The sequence below is a fragment of the Lucilia cuprina genome, chromosome 5 (assembly GCF_022045245.1).
Source record: "Lucilia cuprina isolate Lc7/37 chromosome 5, ASM2204524v1, whole genome shotgun sequence".
Classification (NCBI taxonomy): domain Eukaryota; kingdom Metazoa; phylum Arthropoda; class Insecta; order Diptera; family Calliphoridae; genus Lucilia; species Lucilia cuprina.
This window is the reverse complement of record NC_060953.1, coordinates 67,067,602-67,082,888: the sequence shown is the minus strand read 5'-3', so window position 1 is coordinate 67,082,888 and position 15,287 is coordinate 67,067,602. Positions and strand designations below refer to the sequence as shown.

Sequence of the window (15,287 nt, the reverse complement as noted above, 5' to 3'; positions counted from 1 at the left end):
TTTTTTTCGGTCAAATAAACAAATATTTATTAAAAAATAACAATCATAACTTAAGCTTCAGGGGCAACGGGCAAATGAGCACCTTGGGGTTGGAAACCGTTTTCATCGGCAACATAGTTGACGGTGTAGGTTTGACCATCATCAGCAACGAAGGAGTAAGAGCCCTTGACGACGATGGCTTCTTCTTCAGTACCAACATTCTTCAATTGACCTTGTTCTTCAGCTTTGTTGCCATCGCTAGTTTCGTAACTGTAATTAAAAATATTTTATTTAATAATTTTTTTATATTTTTTTATAACTATTTCCTTTTTTAAATTGAGTTCAATTAAACTTTTTTTATAAAAACACTTACGCATATTGGTATGATTCGGGTCCTACTTCAGATTCTGATCTCAAGACTACAGCATCTTCAGGACGGGGAGCGGCCAAAGCAACGGCGAAGAGGGCAGCGAATACAATGATGAATTTCATTTTGATTTTTTTGGTTCTGAACGATTAGAAGCTCTAAAACTGATTGTTAACTAAACGCTTGTCATAGATTAGTTTTTATAGGTTGAATACTGAGATCAACATTATTTTTCACTCAAATGTGTATATGTATATGTATTTCTCATTTCAAATGGCTACATATCTTACTCAAAAAAAAAAAAAAATAATAATAATAATAATAATGTCATTTGCTTGAATGTACATAAACATATTTTTTTTAATTTATGCACATTTTTGCTATTATCAGTGCATGTTATTTTTTATAGATTTTGGCTTAATTTTTTAAAGAAGATCATTACTCTCTTTGTTGCATTATTGTTATTAATATAAAAATTTACTTAAACTTACGCACATTTTTTTTATTTTATTTTTTTTTTGTAAATATATATTTTAATATTGTTAAGATCAGATAAAGTGCCATCTGAGTTAAATAATCTTAAAACCTTTCTTCCAACGCAGAATTTTATTAGATGACTGCGAAAAATTTACATAAAATTATAACTGAATATTTAAATTAGTTTAAAAGATGATTTTAATCAAGAAATATAACAAATAATATTCGCAACATGAATACGAACGTATAAGAATCAGATGAGAGATACAAACAACCACAAGTACACACATATTCCTACGTCTATTTGGGCGTGAAAATATGTAGTGGTACAAGTTTTCAACCTATAAAAACTAATAGATAACAGCTCTAAGTTAACACACAGTTTTAGAGCTTCTAGTCGTTCAGAACCAAAAAATCAAAATGAAATTCATCATTGTATTCGCTGCCCTCTTCGCCGTAGCCTTGGCTGCTCCCCGTCCTGAAGATGCCGTCGTCTTGAAATCCGAATCTGAAGTTGGACCCGAATCCTTCCAATATGCGTAAGTATTTCGATGTTTTTAAACTATTGCTGCATTTTTTAAAATTTAAGAAGTGACAATCTAAACTAATCTATTGATTTCTTCTAATTTACAGTTATGCTACCAGTGATGGTGTTGAAGCTGAAGCTCAAGGTCAATTGAAGAACGTTGGTACTGATGAAGAAGCTATCGTCGTCAAGGGCTCTTTCTCCTTCGTTGCTGACGATGGTCAAACCTACACCGTCAACTATGTTGCTGATGAAAACGGTTTCCAACCCCAAGGTGCTCATTTGCCCGTTGCCCCTGAAGCTTAAGTTGTGATTGTTATTTATTAATAAATATTTGTTTATTTGACGAAAAAGAAAAGAATATTGCAAAATTATTATTTAATCAAGCTATAACTGAAAGGGAAATTCAATTCAGAGGATTAATTGCCGCTTGTACTTTGAATATTACGGATAATGATGACTAGTTTGATTTAAAAATTTGTGTTCAAACTATACAAAATGAGTAGATTATAGACTAGATTATAGACTAGACTATAGACAAGTCTATAAACTAGACTATAGACAAGTCTATAGACTAGACTATAGACAAGTCTATAGACTAGACTATAGACATGTCTAGACTATAGACTAGACTATAGACTAGACTATAGACTAGACTATAGACTAGACTATAGACTAGACTATAGACTAGACTTTAGACTAGATTATAGACTAGACTATAGACTAGACTATAGACTAGACTATAGACTAGACTAAAGACTAGACTATAGACTAGACTATAGACTAGACTAGACTATAGACTAAACTATAGACTAGACTATAGACTAGACTATAGACTAGACTATAGACTAGACTATAGACTAGACTATAGACTAGACTATAGACTTGACTATAGACTAGACTATAGACTAGACTATAGACTAGACTATAGACTAGACTATAGACTAGACTATAGACTAGACTATAGACTAGACAAAATGAGTAGATTATAGAATAGACTATAGACAAGTCTATAGACTAGACTATAGACTAGACTATGGACTAGACTATAGACTAGACTATAGACTAGACTACAGACAAGACTATAGACTAGACTATAGACTAGACTATAGACTAGAGTATAGACTAGAATATAGACTAGACTATAGACTGGACTTCTATAAAAATTTACGTTATATTTTGGTCTCATTACAGTATGTTCCAAATAAAATTTCTGCAATCTTTTCGAATTCTTAAGCTCTTGTATTTCTGATCTGTAAAACTGCATTATTACATTCATATAAAATCCAAATTAAGCTAAAAAATTTTTGTTACAAAAATTTTAATTCAAACTATTTATTTGCTGAAGATTTTCAATAGCGAACTAAGAACCATTCAAAACAATATATTTTAAATTTTTCTAGTGCTCAGTACGTTAAAACAAATATATGTAGGTTTAGGTTTTTCCTCTGAACGATATATGTATACCTCGAAATAAAAATAAACAACACTTTCTACCTAAATTTACATTAATTTTTATAAAAATATAAAAAATACATTGACTTTATTTGAATTCGCTCACAGACTTATGGATTAAACAGTTAGACGAAAGATTACTTAAACCTAGTTAACACAATGATTAAAGCAAGCACACTAAATGTTTACATGTTTAAAGACGAGGCAAATGGTCACCTTCTGGTTGGAAACCATTCTCATCAGCAACATAGTTGACGGTATAAGTTTGACCATCATCACCAATGTAAGAGTAAGAACCACGAACTACCAAAGCTTCGTTTTCAGTACCAATGTCTTTCAATTGACCTTCCTCTTGATGAGTTTTGCCATCACTGGTTTCAACACTACAAAATAACAAAAGAAAAAAAACAAGTTTGACATTGAAACAATCTCTCAGGCACGAAAATAAATCCTAGTTGGCCTTGATCACATGACCCAGTTTAATAGGCAGTAATAAAGAAAGGAAAAGTCTGGTTTAAAACCAGTTTAGATGCAGCTTAACAATTATAAAATCCACAACACACACGCTTAGTTGATACTCACGCAAACTTATATCCCTCGGGTTGTACATCCGAATCGTAACGCAAAACTTGTACTTCTTGTGCATCCTGTGGTGGAGCAGCCAAAGCACAACCGATTAAGGCAACAAACAATACAGCCACACAGAATTTCATTTTTATTATTAGATTTTTGAATTCAGTTAAATTGTTAAAAAGAAATATTTCGTTTGTTTTCTTTGTGGTTGTTAACCGTACAAGTACTCAACAATTAATGTTAACTACAACGTCTCATTATCGGCATTTTATACATATTTCACGATAAGACTCTTTTTCCCTTTATTATAACTGAATTTGTTGGTATTTAATAAAGACACAAAAAATAATTGTACATCATCAATACTTTGATGTTAAGTAAAAATAATAATAAAAATACATATATACGAAAAAGAAGTAGATGTACGTACTCTCATACATTGCGTGTAGTATTATACACGTAATTGTGTTTATTTACACTGAATTTGAAACACATACTTACGCACTGACAAAAAAGGGTTTAACCAGACAAACTGATAAACTTGTAGCAACATGGATGTGTGTGCTGCAGAAATTTTATGAAGAGATTTCAGATTTGAATTTAAAAAAATGTTGCTGGCTGTGATCCCTAATTAAACGGCTGGTTATTTAAACTGAAGTTTAAATAACCAGCTAAAAGACCACTTACCGGTGCTAAAAGATGTTAGCACCGGTAAGTGGTTTTATCAAGCTAAATATTATTATGGAAGCATTACAACATAAATAAATTGTAAATGTAATAGTGTAAAGCTTTAGAATTAAGTAAAGTTTTACATTTTATTAGTACATTTTACATTTTAGTAGTATTACGTTAGTGTTCTAGCCTAATATTCAACCTCAGGCACTGGTAAACCAGAGCAAAACAGGTCTGATTCGGATTTAATATATTAATATGACTTGTTACCAATCCAGCAAAAACTTTTATTATCGTGTTAAATGCTAAAGTTTACTTACACAATAGAATTTAAAGTCATTATTTTAACACAGTGATGTCATTGTAGATAAGTACTTACCACAAACGCTTACAAGTAATTAGAAAAAGTAGTTGTTGTAAATTGCATGAAAAAAAGTATAAAGCATTTATCACAGCATCACAGCTTCACAAGAGGACAAAAGGATTTCAAAGTATTTATATAACTCATTATTAGCAAGATCTTAATGTACTTCTTCTATGGAACCCAGGCGATATATAGTAGTCATAGAAATGTACATATGTTGTTAGGGAATTATCTATCATATCATCACATGTCTAATAAGGAATTAGTGGTTCTAACCCCAGTCAATATTATAAGGTTTTAAAAAAATATTAATTTTTTAATATGTATAAAAACCATTGCAGATGAGTAATGGAATAAACTAATAAAAATAGAAAATAAATAAATACCTGTCTTAAATCCGGAATAGTTAGGTAAGTACATTTGTAACCAATTATTTCTACTACAATAAGTAGTTATTCTAATGAAAAGTAAATACTGACCGGTTAAGTAAAGATTTTTCTGGGTCCTTTCAAACTAACAGATTGTTTCCATTTGATATTAACAGATAGGACGTACACTTAGGGAGTAGTGTAATCTAAACACATTACACCTTACTGGTACAATTAAAACTAAATCACAATATAACGTTGCATGCAAAAAGTACAAACTAGTTTACTTTAAACTATAATTATTTAATCATTCCATTTAAGCAGATAATTCATCAGAATTTAGTAAGTGGATTTCCTTTAAAAACTAGTTATCGGAAGAGAGCTCTGTTACTGTTTTATTAAACTAAAGATTATTTATTTACGATTTTGTTGCTAATCTTTGGCAACGTTATTCATATTTTTTTTGCTTTTTTTCATTTAAAGTATGAATGACCCCAAAATCTCAACTTAAAATTTCGTGCATCTATCACATAATCAAAAATTTTATAATGAAATTATTTGATTTTTATATTTTAGTTATTTGTGTGTCAAGTTCAATTTAATTTATATTTAATTAAGGCGTGGTTTTAATGAAATTTTCAAGCTTAATTTTATATAAACAATTTTTTCTTCTCTTTTTTTTCACAAATAATGTTAAAAATGCAGTTTTAGTTTTTCGTTTAAATGAAGAAAAAATTCACCCAATATATTATTAATAATTGTAGTTTTTGTTATTTAAGCATTTAATTAGCATAATAATTCTCACTTTCAATAATGCTTTCAATGAAATTTGATTAATTCATTATATTGATTATAGGAGGAGGGAAATAAAATTAAGTCTATTGTGTTTTTTGATTGTATTTTAAGAAATTATACAAATTCTTGTGATGTTATACCTTGATTATTTTACACTACTTACCATACTGTCTCTTGGTATCCAATAGAGGGATAATGGTAGATAATTTTGATAAAAATCCCTTTATGTTTGTTATTTGAAAATTTTTAAAGTTGATTTAAAATTGATCGGAAAAAGTATGATCTGAAAGGATTTTATTATTATGTTTTGTTTACGTAATTAATTCATAATTAATAAGTTAACCCTCGTAAAAACATGATATTTTTAAAAACAACATTGGTTTTCATCATCTTTTTTCCTGTTTGGTTATTTTAGTTAAATGATCGTTTTTTTTCAAAAAAAATTTTATTTAATTTCAAGTTTCCTGACTAACTGACTGCCATTGAAGAAGCGCCTTTATGCCATGAATATAACAAGCAAAAATTAAGATAAAATTTTAATTTAATAAAAAAAAACAGCAAAAAACTTCCAAAAATAAAATACAAAACAAGTATTTAGAATTTCAAGTTTCACGTGCTCAACTAATGATCAACAAAAAATAAAAATTAAATATGTTTAAATATCAAAAAAAACTAAAAACTTGTCTTAGAAGTTGTCTTAAAAGTTTTATTTAAATTTATGAAAAATAAAGAATTTTTTGTTTGATATAAAAACAATAAAGGAATTTTGTTCGTTATGCACGTGTTTATATGTTGGTATAAATATGTAAATAAATATTAAAAAAAACAGTGCTACAATAAAAACATTTCGTAAGTTATGTTTTAGGGGTATTTATTTATAATTATAATAAATAAACAAAATTAACACTTAAAAACAATTAAGAATATCCCTGCAAAAACTAAGATTGAAAAGCGATAAGTTAAAATGCCATTAAAACTACTCACTTGCAAATAAGTACTTAAATTAATCATTACACTCGGTAAAAACTTTCATTACCATATAAGGGTTTAAAATGCTAAAATTTACTCACACAATAACATTTAAAGTAATTATTTTAACACGACAATGACATCACATTGGAAGCAAGTACTTACCACAAACGATTACAAGTAAGGAGGAAAAGTTGTTATAGTAAAAACTTTCATTACCATGTAAGAAGTTAAAATGCATTGGAGGCAAGTACTTAACACAAACGATTAAAAGTAATTAGAAAAAGTAGTCACTGTAAATCACATGAATATACGTATACAGCATTTGTATCTTCAGTGCAAGATGACTAATGAATTAGAAAGTATTTATATAACACATTATTTGTAAGACCTTATTAGACTACATCTATGTAATCCAGACCATATGTAGTAGTCATTGAAAAGTATGTTATTAGGTAAGTAATTACAATTGAAAGCCATTACCCAGTTTTTGCTGGGTATCTTCACTGGCAAGATGAATAATGAATTGTAAAGTATTTATACAGCACATTATTAGTAATACCTTATTACACTAAAGATATGTAATCCAGATCATATATAATAGTAACTGAAAATTACGTTGTTAGGTAAGTAATAACAATTGAAACCCATTACATATGTTATTATAAAATATGAAATGCTCAGTTGCAATTGAAAACTAATTTGTGTTGTAAGTACAAATCATTACCAAGTTTTTGCTGGGTTATTTATCTAAACTCAGCTAATATTATTAAGTTGTTGTTAAACCAACCAACATTGGGTTTGATTTAAAGCAATTTAACTGCATTTAACGGACTGACATTTATTAACGTATCCATGTATGTATTTGATTTAAATGTTTCCCAAATTGGATCATTATACCAGTTAGAATATAACATTTCACTTCATATGTTTGAAGTGCAGTCAACATTCTAAATAAAGTGACTGTTATTATTTGAAATAAACTTTCTTGCTTCATTTAACGGTCATTATTATTCAAGGAAAGAAGCTAAAATTTATTCTGTTGCCAAAATACAAAAGAAAAAAGAAACCGCAAAATAGTGATAAGAATTTTGAATAAAACTGGTCTCATAAAGTGGATAATACAACAACTATCGTTTGTCTAGATTTGTAGTACTTTTTTATCTTATATGCCAAAGAAAAATTCTTTCTTGGCTTACGTCTTCTGTCTGACGATTAACGCAAGTTGTATGTAGTGTGTTGTTTTTGTCTATAAAAACCCTTAAGCACGTCATGTTCAAAACAAAATCATATTAAAATAAAATCCGTAGTTTTGTTTGAAAAACAAAAAATTGTTTAAAGAAATACGAAACAAATAAAAAGTATATTTAAAACACCATTACCGCTTGTTGTTCCTTACTTCTATTTAAAGCCTAGAAGTACAACATACATCTTGTGCTTTCTGTTAAGTGAGTGTCAGAATTATGAGATTCTTTATTCAAACTATTGGCATAATTCTAATATGTTTAAATCTCATAATATTGCACATTGCTGGCTCTACGGCCGCACCACTAGACACAGTGGACTCGACAAAAAGCCAACAGCAACTAACTGCCGATATGGTGAATACACTTAAATATGAAAATTCCAATATTGGTATTGATGGTTATGATTTTGCGTAAGTTTTTTTTTTAATTTTCTTCTTAAAATCATAAAATTATTATTTAATTCTTATTTTAACTTAAGTTTTGAAACAAGCGATGGTGTGTTGCGTAAGGAAACGGCCACTGTTAAGAATATCGGCACTGAGGAGGAGGCTATATCGGTGGAGGGTACCGTTAGTTGGGTTGGACCCGATGGTGTTCAGTATACTTTGAATTATTTGGCTGATGAAAATGGTTTCCAACCGGAGGGTAAACATTTACCAGTTGGTCCCGAAAGCTAATTTATTAAAAATGTATTTATATGTTAAAAAATTTTATTTGTTACGCATTGAACATTCTGTGAATTTCTAGTCTTTTTTATGTTGTTATGTTGAAAGAAATACAAAGAACTATATTTTTAAAAAGATTTTTTCGTAAAAATTTGGAAACGCTTTAGTTTTGAATTCTTGTACAGAGTCCCCTCAGAGAATCAAGGAGGTAAAATCTACTATGGAGAATAAGAAAAATATTACGATTTAATAACTTAATTAAAATATTGAATTACGCCTTTCTCTGATTTTAAAAATAGAAAGTATTTAAAAATGTTAATAATATTAACACCGAAAAAAATTCATACATTTACTCTCTCCCTAAGGTGTCTTTTGTTTATAACAATTATAACTCAATTTCGGTATGATTGATGTTTGAACTCTATACTTTGCCGTTAACCAATTAAAAGTAAAATACCACCCTAATTCAAAAATAAATACATGCACATCATAAATTACATAAAACCTAATAATACAATATAATTCAATCTGATTTCAACAAGCAGCTATGATAAATGATGTTAATGCCACCACCACCACCTTTGAAGTAAACAAAAAAAAGCTAGAGGTGTTTAAACAATAAATAATAAATAAAATAGTAAAAACAAAAAAAAATTTAAACAAAATTGGCAAAAATTGCATAATCGCCAACTACAAATTGCCACCTACAAAACTGAAGTACAAACAAATTAACAACGCACTTAAAGAAACGCACTTACAGATAGACGCACGGATGTTAGTGTCTAAAGTATCTATTGTGTTAGTTGTGTTTTTTTTCTGAAATTTAAAATATAATAATACAACCAATAAATCATTAGTTGAAATACAACTTCACAAACAACACAAAAAAAAAACGTCAAATCACACAAATAATAAAAACAAAAATCTCAAAAATTTTGTCTGTTAATCATGTCTGATGTATGACTTGAGTGACCGAGAAAACTTCCCTATAAAACTATGACGAATAATAAAATGAATTATTATGTATTTGTTAAAAGATAAAAATAACCCTGCAATGTTAATGGGGGACATTTTTAGAATTTGTATATATCTTTAAATCTGGAGGATGTTAATCAAAGAATATCTTTTAAATACATAAACTTTCTTTCCTTGCATCTCTTTTAATAATACAAGGAAAATAGATTTTTACTACAACTCCCTATCAGTGGCCATTATTTACTATTATTTTTACTGCTCACTTGTAATGCAATGAGTGTCAACACATCAGCTGTCGACAGTTAGAAGGGGGGCTTAATTGTCTTCCAGTACTGCAGGGGTATGTATAACATAATTAAGGCATGTAAATAAACAAGCTTAAACATAAACATTAGCTTATTATAAGCAACAAAATAAATAAAATTATTTTTAAATACAACACTATTGGTAGTACTACTTTAACTATAGGTTTAAATAATACACATAGCATAACATAAAGCTTAAAGGCTATTGTTGGAATAATATATCCAATTTATCTGTTTAATAAAACATAATATTTATACTCATCTTACGTTTTCCACTTTAAAAGAGTTAAAACATTTGAATCATTTGGTACTCTTCGTCACTTCACTGTACCCTAGGTAAACGAGTGCGAATACAATCTACACCTTATTGTATCCTAAGTAAACGAGAGAGCGAACGTTTGAATCTTTTTTTCTTATTGTAGTCGAAGTGATGCGCTGTTTCCAAAGTGCCCTAGTAGGTCATTCAGTAGTGGTCATCCTTATTAGTAGGTTAAATTGCTTATTCGGTAGGGTCAGCATGAACTGCCGTAAACTAAATGCAGTGTAAATTGTACATTTTTAATTGAAGTAATGAGAGAGACAAATCGTCAATTAACTTCATTCTATTTCCGATTACGTCTTATCACCTGGTTGGATCTATTTCATCTTTCGTTAAAAGATGTATTTCTTGTAAACGATCGTGAAGACAATCGTCACTTTAGTGTACCTTTTGTAAGCGAGAGAGTGGATACTTGAAAAACAATTAAGCTTTTTTGCTGCATCTTCATAACTTTTAGGGTGACGTTTGATTTCGTTGTGGGACAATCACATGTTAAAATAGCTAGTCATCTGGACGTTTGGTGACTTGGGGTAACCCCAAGTGGTAGGTTAAATAGGTAGTTCAGAAATGTGTTACTGAACTGCTGGGTACTGCAAGGAAACAGCTACATTAACTACATGGTAACTTGCACTAATTCTTTAAAACATTCTCTTTTTGCCAAAACTATTTCTAACTAATACCATTTGGTCTCTAGTTTTGTTGATCATCAATCAATCTTCTTTCAGTATTTAATATTTCTTAAAAAGGTAGGAGTTTACATAAAAGGAAACAAAATGGCTGCTCAAGTTCGATGAAAAAAATGAGCTTTTAGCTTTTTTCTTCAAGTTAGCGATTGAATATCACTTCAACATCTGCGCTTCGGTGGTAATTGTGGGCAACTGAATACGTAATCTCAATGAAATGTCATCAAATGGAATAAGTGAGAGTAAGAAGAAGATCTTTGCTATGCATTTAGCAAAAATAGTATTTGAAAAAGCCGTTTTAGTCTTTGATTACCCTACAGTTTTCAAGATTCTTTCAGACTCAAAATGGAATATCATACATTTATAGATTCTATAACATTCTAATCTATGTAATTCATTTCTTAAATTAGACATTCCAATTACTTGGTCGGGTACTAGTCGTGTAAACCTTATAAGTTAAAACACTTTTATTTAGAAACTAAGTGACCCGTTAAAAGCATTGTAGGGTATTAAAGAAAGAATAAACATATAAAAGTTTAAATAATTTATTAACATCCCAACTATCTTCCGCAGCAGCAGCTGCCTCTAAATGGCGTTGGAGTAACAAGATCACCGTCAATAGAATATCGAATTTTATATACTTGTGTTTGTATTTCCAATAAAATTTAATAAAATTATGATTGATTTATGTATTATGTTTATACAGGTATGTCTAGATTATGTTAAAAACAAAAAAATAATGCATTATTTTGTTGTTGTTATTATTTATTATTGTTAATAACTATTTGTAGATATTGTAGTTTTATTGTGTAAGGTCATCAACACATTAAACACAAGTTTTTTTAACACTGCCTTAAGTGTGAGAAATTCGATTTTTGTTATTTATTTCTGAAATATGCAGATGATCGTTTTATTTTTACGCATTTAAATAAAATTTAGATTTTTTTAGAATTTGATTTTTTTGTGCAATGTATAATAAGTTGTTTTTTGTTATTGTTTGTATTTAGGAATTTAATTGGATTTTTTTATATTAAAAGGTCGCAAAAAGTTGGTTAAAATTTAGCAGTGACATTTGTGTTTTATATATGTTTTTTTTTCTTCTCAGAATTGTCACAGACATATTCAAGGTTATTGCAGTTTAACATTGAAATTTTGGCATTTTTTGAAAACCTCACCTATATACAAAAATACATGTGTATATGTTAGTCATTTACTTTATTCTCTAGAATCAAAAACTTAAAAATAAAACGAAGTTAGTTTAAAAATGTATATCATAGAAATTAATCAGCTTAAAAGAGATTTATAACTGGTTCGTTTTTTTCCATAGGAAAGTAATATGAATGTATTAATGGAAGCTAATTACTATTCTTTGGTGTCTATGCAACTAGGTCAGATTGATAGAAACACACCTAGGTCACTATAGGACCTGTTGTGCGCTTCTTTTCATGGAGGAAAAATGTTTGTTAGTAAAAATAAATTGTTCAAAAATTCAGTATCCTTAATTCTTTAGAATTTTACAATCAATGTTCGTGAGGAATATTACTTACGGAATTATATCACTCCCAATATATTTGGATGTAACTTCGTCGAATGCCTTCGACGGATGACAAAAAAATGATATTCCCCACGTCCAATATTGTATAGCTCTGCCAGTAATCATTTGTGCCCACTTAGAGAGATTTCTCGTCTTGCTCGTATCTGTGTCATTATACCAAGAGCCCCTTTGTGATTCTCTGGGATTTAGGATTTAGCTTTCGTTGCATCGAATGGTTTTGCGTTCGTCAAATTAAAAACCTTCCCTTTAGTGCTAATACATTTGCCCTTTCGTTGACGAATACTCCCTAGTGGCCTGGTATGGTGTAAACCTTAACTCTGGAAGAGAATTCAGTTTAAGCTTTTCTACAATCCAATAAGGTATTAGATGTAACTTTATCGTCTGATATCGGTACACGGTATTCAGTTTCTAAATATTTAATATATATCCTACGGCCACGTTGTCACCCAATTTAAGGCCATCTGTGTAGCAACGGATTCCTTCAGGTATTTGCTTTAATGTTCCCCTTCACTCATATTCCGACAGTGGATCTAATATGAGAGAATAATCCAATTAGGGGCAAAGTCTTTAACCCTCTTTAGTGTTCCTTTCGTAAGCGAGAAAGTGGACACTTAAGAAACAAACTTAAGCTTTTTGCTGTCTCTTCGTTATCTATGGGTGACGATTGCCTTCCTCGTGGTGGCTAAAGGTATCCGTAAATGGTAGGATAAATAGTTAGTTTGGAGTTTTCCGACCGAACTTTTGTATACGGCAAAGAAACAACTACATTTACTACTTGATACTTTGACAATATTATTAGAGAACAATTTATATGTGAAAAAATTATCTTTTTGCCACAACTATTTCAAACTAAAAGCTTTCGGTCCCTAGTTTTAATGGCTGCTTAAGTCCGATGGAAAGAATGAGTTTTTAAGACTTTAAATAATCACTAACAATTCTTGATCTTTAAAAAATGCCATTTAAAAACCTGTAACGCAGAGCGTCAATAAATTATTGCAACTAAAATTATAAACCAACCGTATATATAGTTTAAAAAACCGTTAATGACATAAGTCAACCAACACATGTAATTATAAAATGTATCATGTGGAGGAAAAGAAGAAGACCTTTACTTTTTTTCTTTACCTGGCTTTAAACGACCTTTATAGTTAAAAAAAAAAAACAGTTGTGGCATAAAAAACGCAAAGAGGTGACATAATCTTATAAACAGTTTGCAAAAATTTTGGTTAAAATTTTTAATTTTTATTTTATTTCTTTGTATGAGGGTTTTTTTGTATTATCGGTCATAAGCCGAAGATGATCTTGATTACGATTAAAAGAGGATGAGGTGCAGTTGTAGAAGATGGCCAAAATCGAGTATGGAATGGAATGTTGTTGTCGTTAAATTTATATCACCGAAAAAATATTAAGTTCATAAAAAACTTGTATGCTTATTAAATAAGTTTCAGCTACTTTGTTTTTTTGTAATTTTTTGCGTTTTTTTAATAAATCATTAAAATTTCATTTTATTTATTACTTAGAAAATAATAATTACTTCAAAGAAAGCCGTTATTGTTTTAATTTTTAATTGTATTCGTTTTCAACACCCTGTCAAAGTATATGCAATTAAAGATTTTAATTAATTTGTAATTAATAAATATTACAAAATTTTGCAATATTTCATAAATTTTAGAGTAAACATTTGTTTTTGTTGTGGGGGCTTTTATTGTTTTCGTAACACTAATTTGATTGTGGGTTCATTTCGAAGAATTTCAGCAGGAGTTTAAGATATTACTTCATTGTTATCGATTTTATTTTTTTTTACTTTTTTACGACTATGATATTAATTTTTGAAGATGAGGACATTGTTAAATTTAAGTGTTAATAAAAATAAATAATATTTTATTTTTGTTCAATATAAACAAATTTTTGACTATATAAACATGTTGTTGCAACTTTGGAAATCAGTTAAGTTTAAACATCTTGCCTTCAAATAACAATTTTAAGGATTTTTTTTGCAAAACAAACTTCTTGTAAACATGAAATATCAATTGATAGTATTGGCCTATTTATTTGCTGTGGTTTTGTCAGCTCCTCAGCATTCTGCTTCTCAGCATTCTGCTTCTCAGAATCCAGCTCCTCAGCAGGATGATACCCATGCCGAAACTTTACGTTTGGAAACCGAAAATAATGGTGTTGATAAATACAATTTTGCGTAAGTTGTTAAAAGATCTTGGTATATTTTTCAATTAATACATTTCTTTATTTTCACAAATTAGTTATGAAACCAGCAATGGCATTGTTCGCTCTGAGGAAGGAGAACTCAAGACTACAGAGGACGGTGCTGCTATTGTTGTCCATGGTACTACCACTTGGACTGCTCCAGATGGCAAGAGATACGAAATGACATTTACTGCCGATGAATTGGGTTATCATCCCTCTTTCAAACTAGTCGCTTAAATTTGTTTGCTTTTCGGTTAAAATCAATTTGTTTCTCATTAGCCTACAGTTGTGTTCAATTTGTAAATATGTAGTTTATTTTTGTTTAAATAGTTTATTTTTATATATCATTTTTATTTGAATTTTTGTTTAATACTCAATTTAACTTTAATAAATAAAGGTTTTAGAAGAACATATTTTTTATATCCTTAATACAATCTTTTCTCACATCGCCAGATATGAAAGAAGTCCTTTTTTCGATTCGACGAATTTTTGTTCTATAAACCAATAACTTAGTCTATAAACTAGGCAAAGGATTAGCTTATCGACTAGTCTATGGACAATTCTATGGTCTATTCGATAGACTTCTCTATAATATGGTCTATGCACTACTGTATGGACTAGTCTATGGACCTTTTTAGTATTTAAATATCGATAAGTATTTTATCCACTATATGGATTAGTTCAGTTCTAGTTCAGTTCTAGTTCAGTTCTAGTTCAGTTCTAGTTCAGTTCTAGTTCAGTTCTAGTTCAGTTCTAGTTCAGTTCTAGTTCAGTTCTAGTTCAGTTCTAGT

General features: G+C 29.4%; 5 protein-coding genes across 5 annotated transcripts; 3 read left to right on the top strand and 2 right to left on the bottom strand.

The window, feature by feature from the left end:
- Nucleotides 1-524, bottom strand: LOC111690727 (larval cuticle protein 65Ag1-like). The gene is made up of 2 exons (XM_023453270.2): nucleotides 353-524; nucleotides 1-249 (listed from the first exon to the last, which is right to left on the bottom strand). Exons 1-2 carry the CDS (start codon nucleotides 469-471, stop codon nucleotides 51-53), a joined length of 318 nt encoding a protein of 105 aa, XP_023309038.1. The 5' UTR covers nucleotides 472-524; the 3' UTR covers nucleotides 1-50.
- Nucleotides 525-1,187: 663 nt separating this feature from the next.
- Nucleotides 1,188-1,702, top strand: LOC111690696 (larval cuticle protein 65Ag1-like). The gene is made up of 2 exons (XM_023453234.2): nucleotides 1,188-1,362; nucleotides 1,457-1,702. The coding sequence occupies exons 1-2, from the start codon at nucleotides 1,244-1,246 to the stop codon at nucleotides 1,653-1,655; spliced, it is 318 nt and encodes a 105-aa protein (XP_023309002.1). The 5' UTR covers nucleotides 1,188-1,243; the 3' UTR covers nucleotides 1,656-1,702.
- Nucleotides 1,703-2,847: 1,145 nt separating this feature from the next.
- On the bottom strand, nucleotides 2,848-3,629 carry LOC111690694 (larval cuticle protein 65Ag1-like). Its single transcript, XM_023453231.2, has 2 exons — nucleotides 3,387-3,629; nucleotides 2,848-3,187 (listed from the first exon to the last, which is right to left on the bottom strand). Exons 1-2 carry the CDS (start codon nucleotides 3,515-3,517, stop codon nucleotides 2,998-3,000), a joined length of 321 nt encoding a protein of 106 aa, XP_023308999.1. The 5' UTR covers nucleotides 3,518-3,629; the 3' UTR covers nucleotides 2,848-2,997.
- A 4,078-nt stretch (nucleotides 3,630-7,707) lies between these two features.
- Nucleotides 7,708-8,533, top strand: LOC111690691 (endocuticle structural protein SgAbd-6-like). The gene is made up of 2 exons (XM_023453229.2): nucleotides 7,708-8,202; nucleotides 8,271-8,533. The coding sequence occupies exons 1-2, from the start codon at nucleotides 8,009-8,011 to the stop codon at nucleotides 8,467-8,469; spliced, it is 393 nt and encodes a 130-aa protein (XP_023308997.1). The 5' UTR covers nucleotides 7,708-8,008; the 3' UTR covers nucleotides 8,470-8,533.
- Nucleotides 8,534-14,229: 5,696 nt separating this feature from the next.
- On the top strand, nucleotides 14,230-14,909 carry LOC111690693 (endocuticle structural glycoprotein SgAbd-5). Its single transcript, XM_023453230.2, has 2 exons — nucleotides 14,230-14,488; nucleotides 14,553-14,909. The coding sequence occupies exons 1-2, from the start codon at nucleotides 14,313-14,315 to the stop codon at nucleotides 14,731-14,733; spliced, it is 357 nt and encodes a 118-aa protein (XP_023308998.2). The 5' UTR covers nucleotides 14,230-14,312; the 3' UTR covers nucleotides 14,734-14,909.
- The last annotated feature ends 378 nt before the right edge of the window (nucleotides 14,910-15,287 follow it).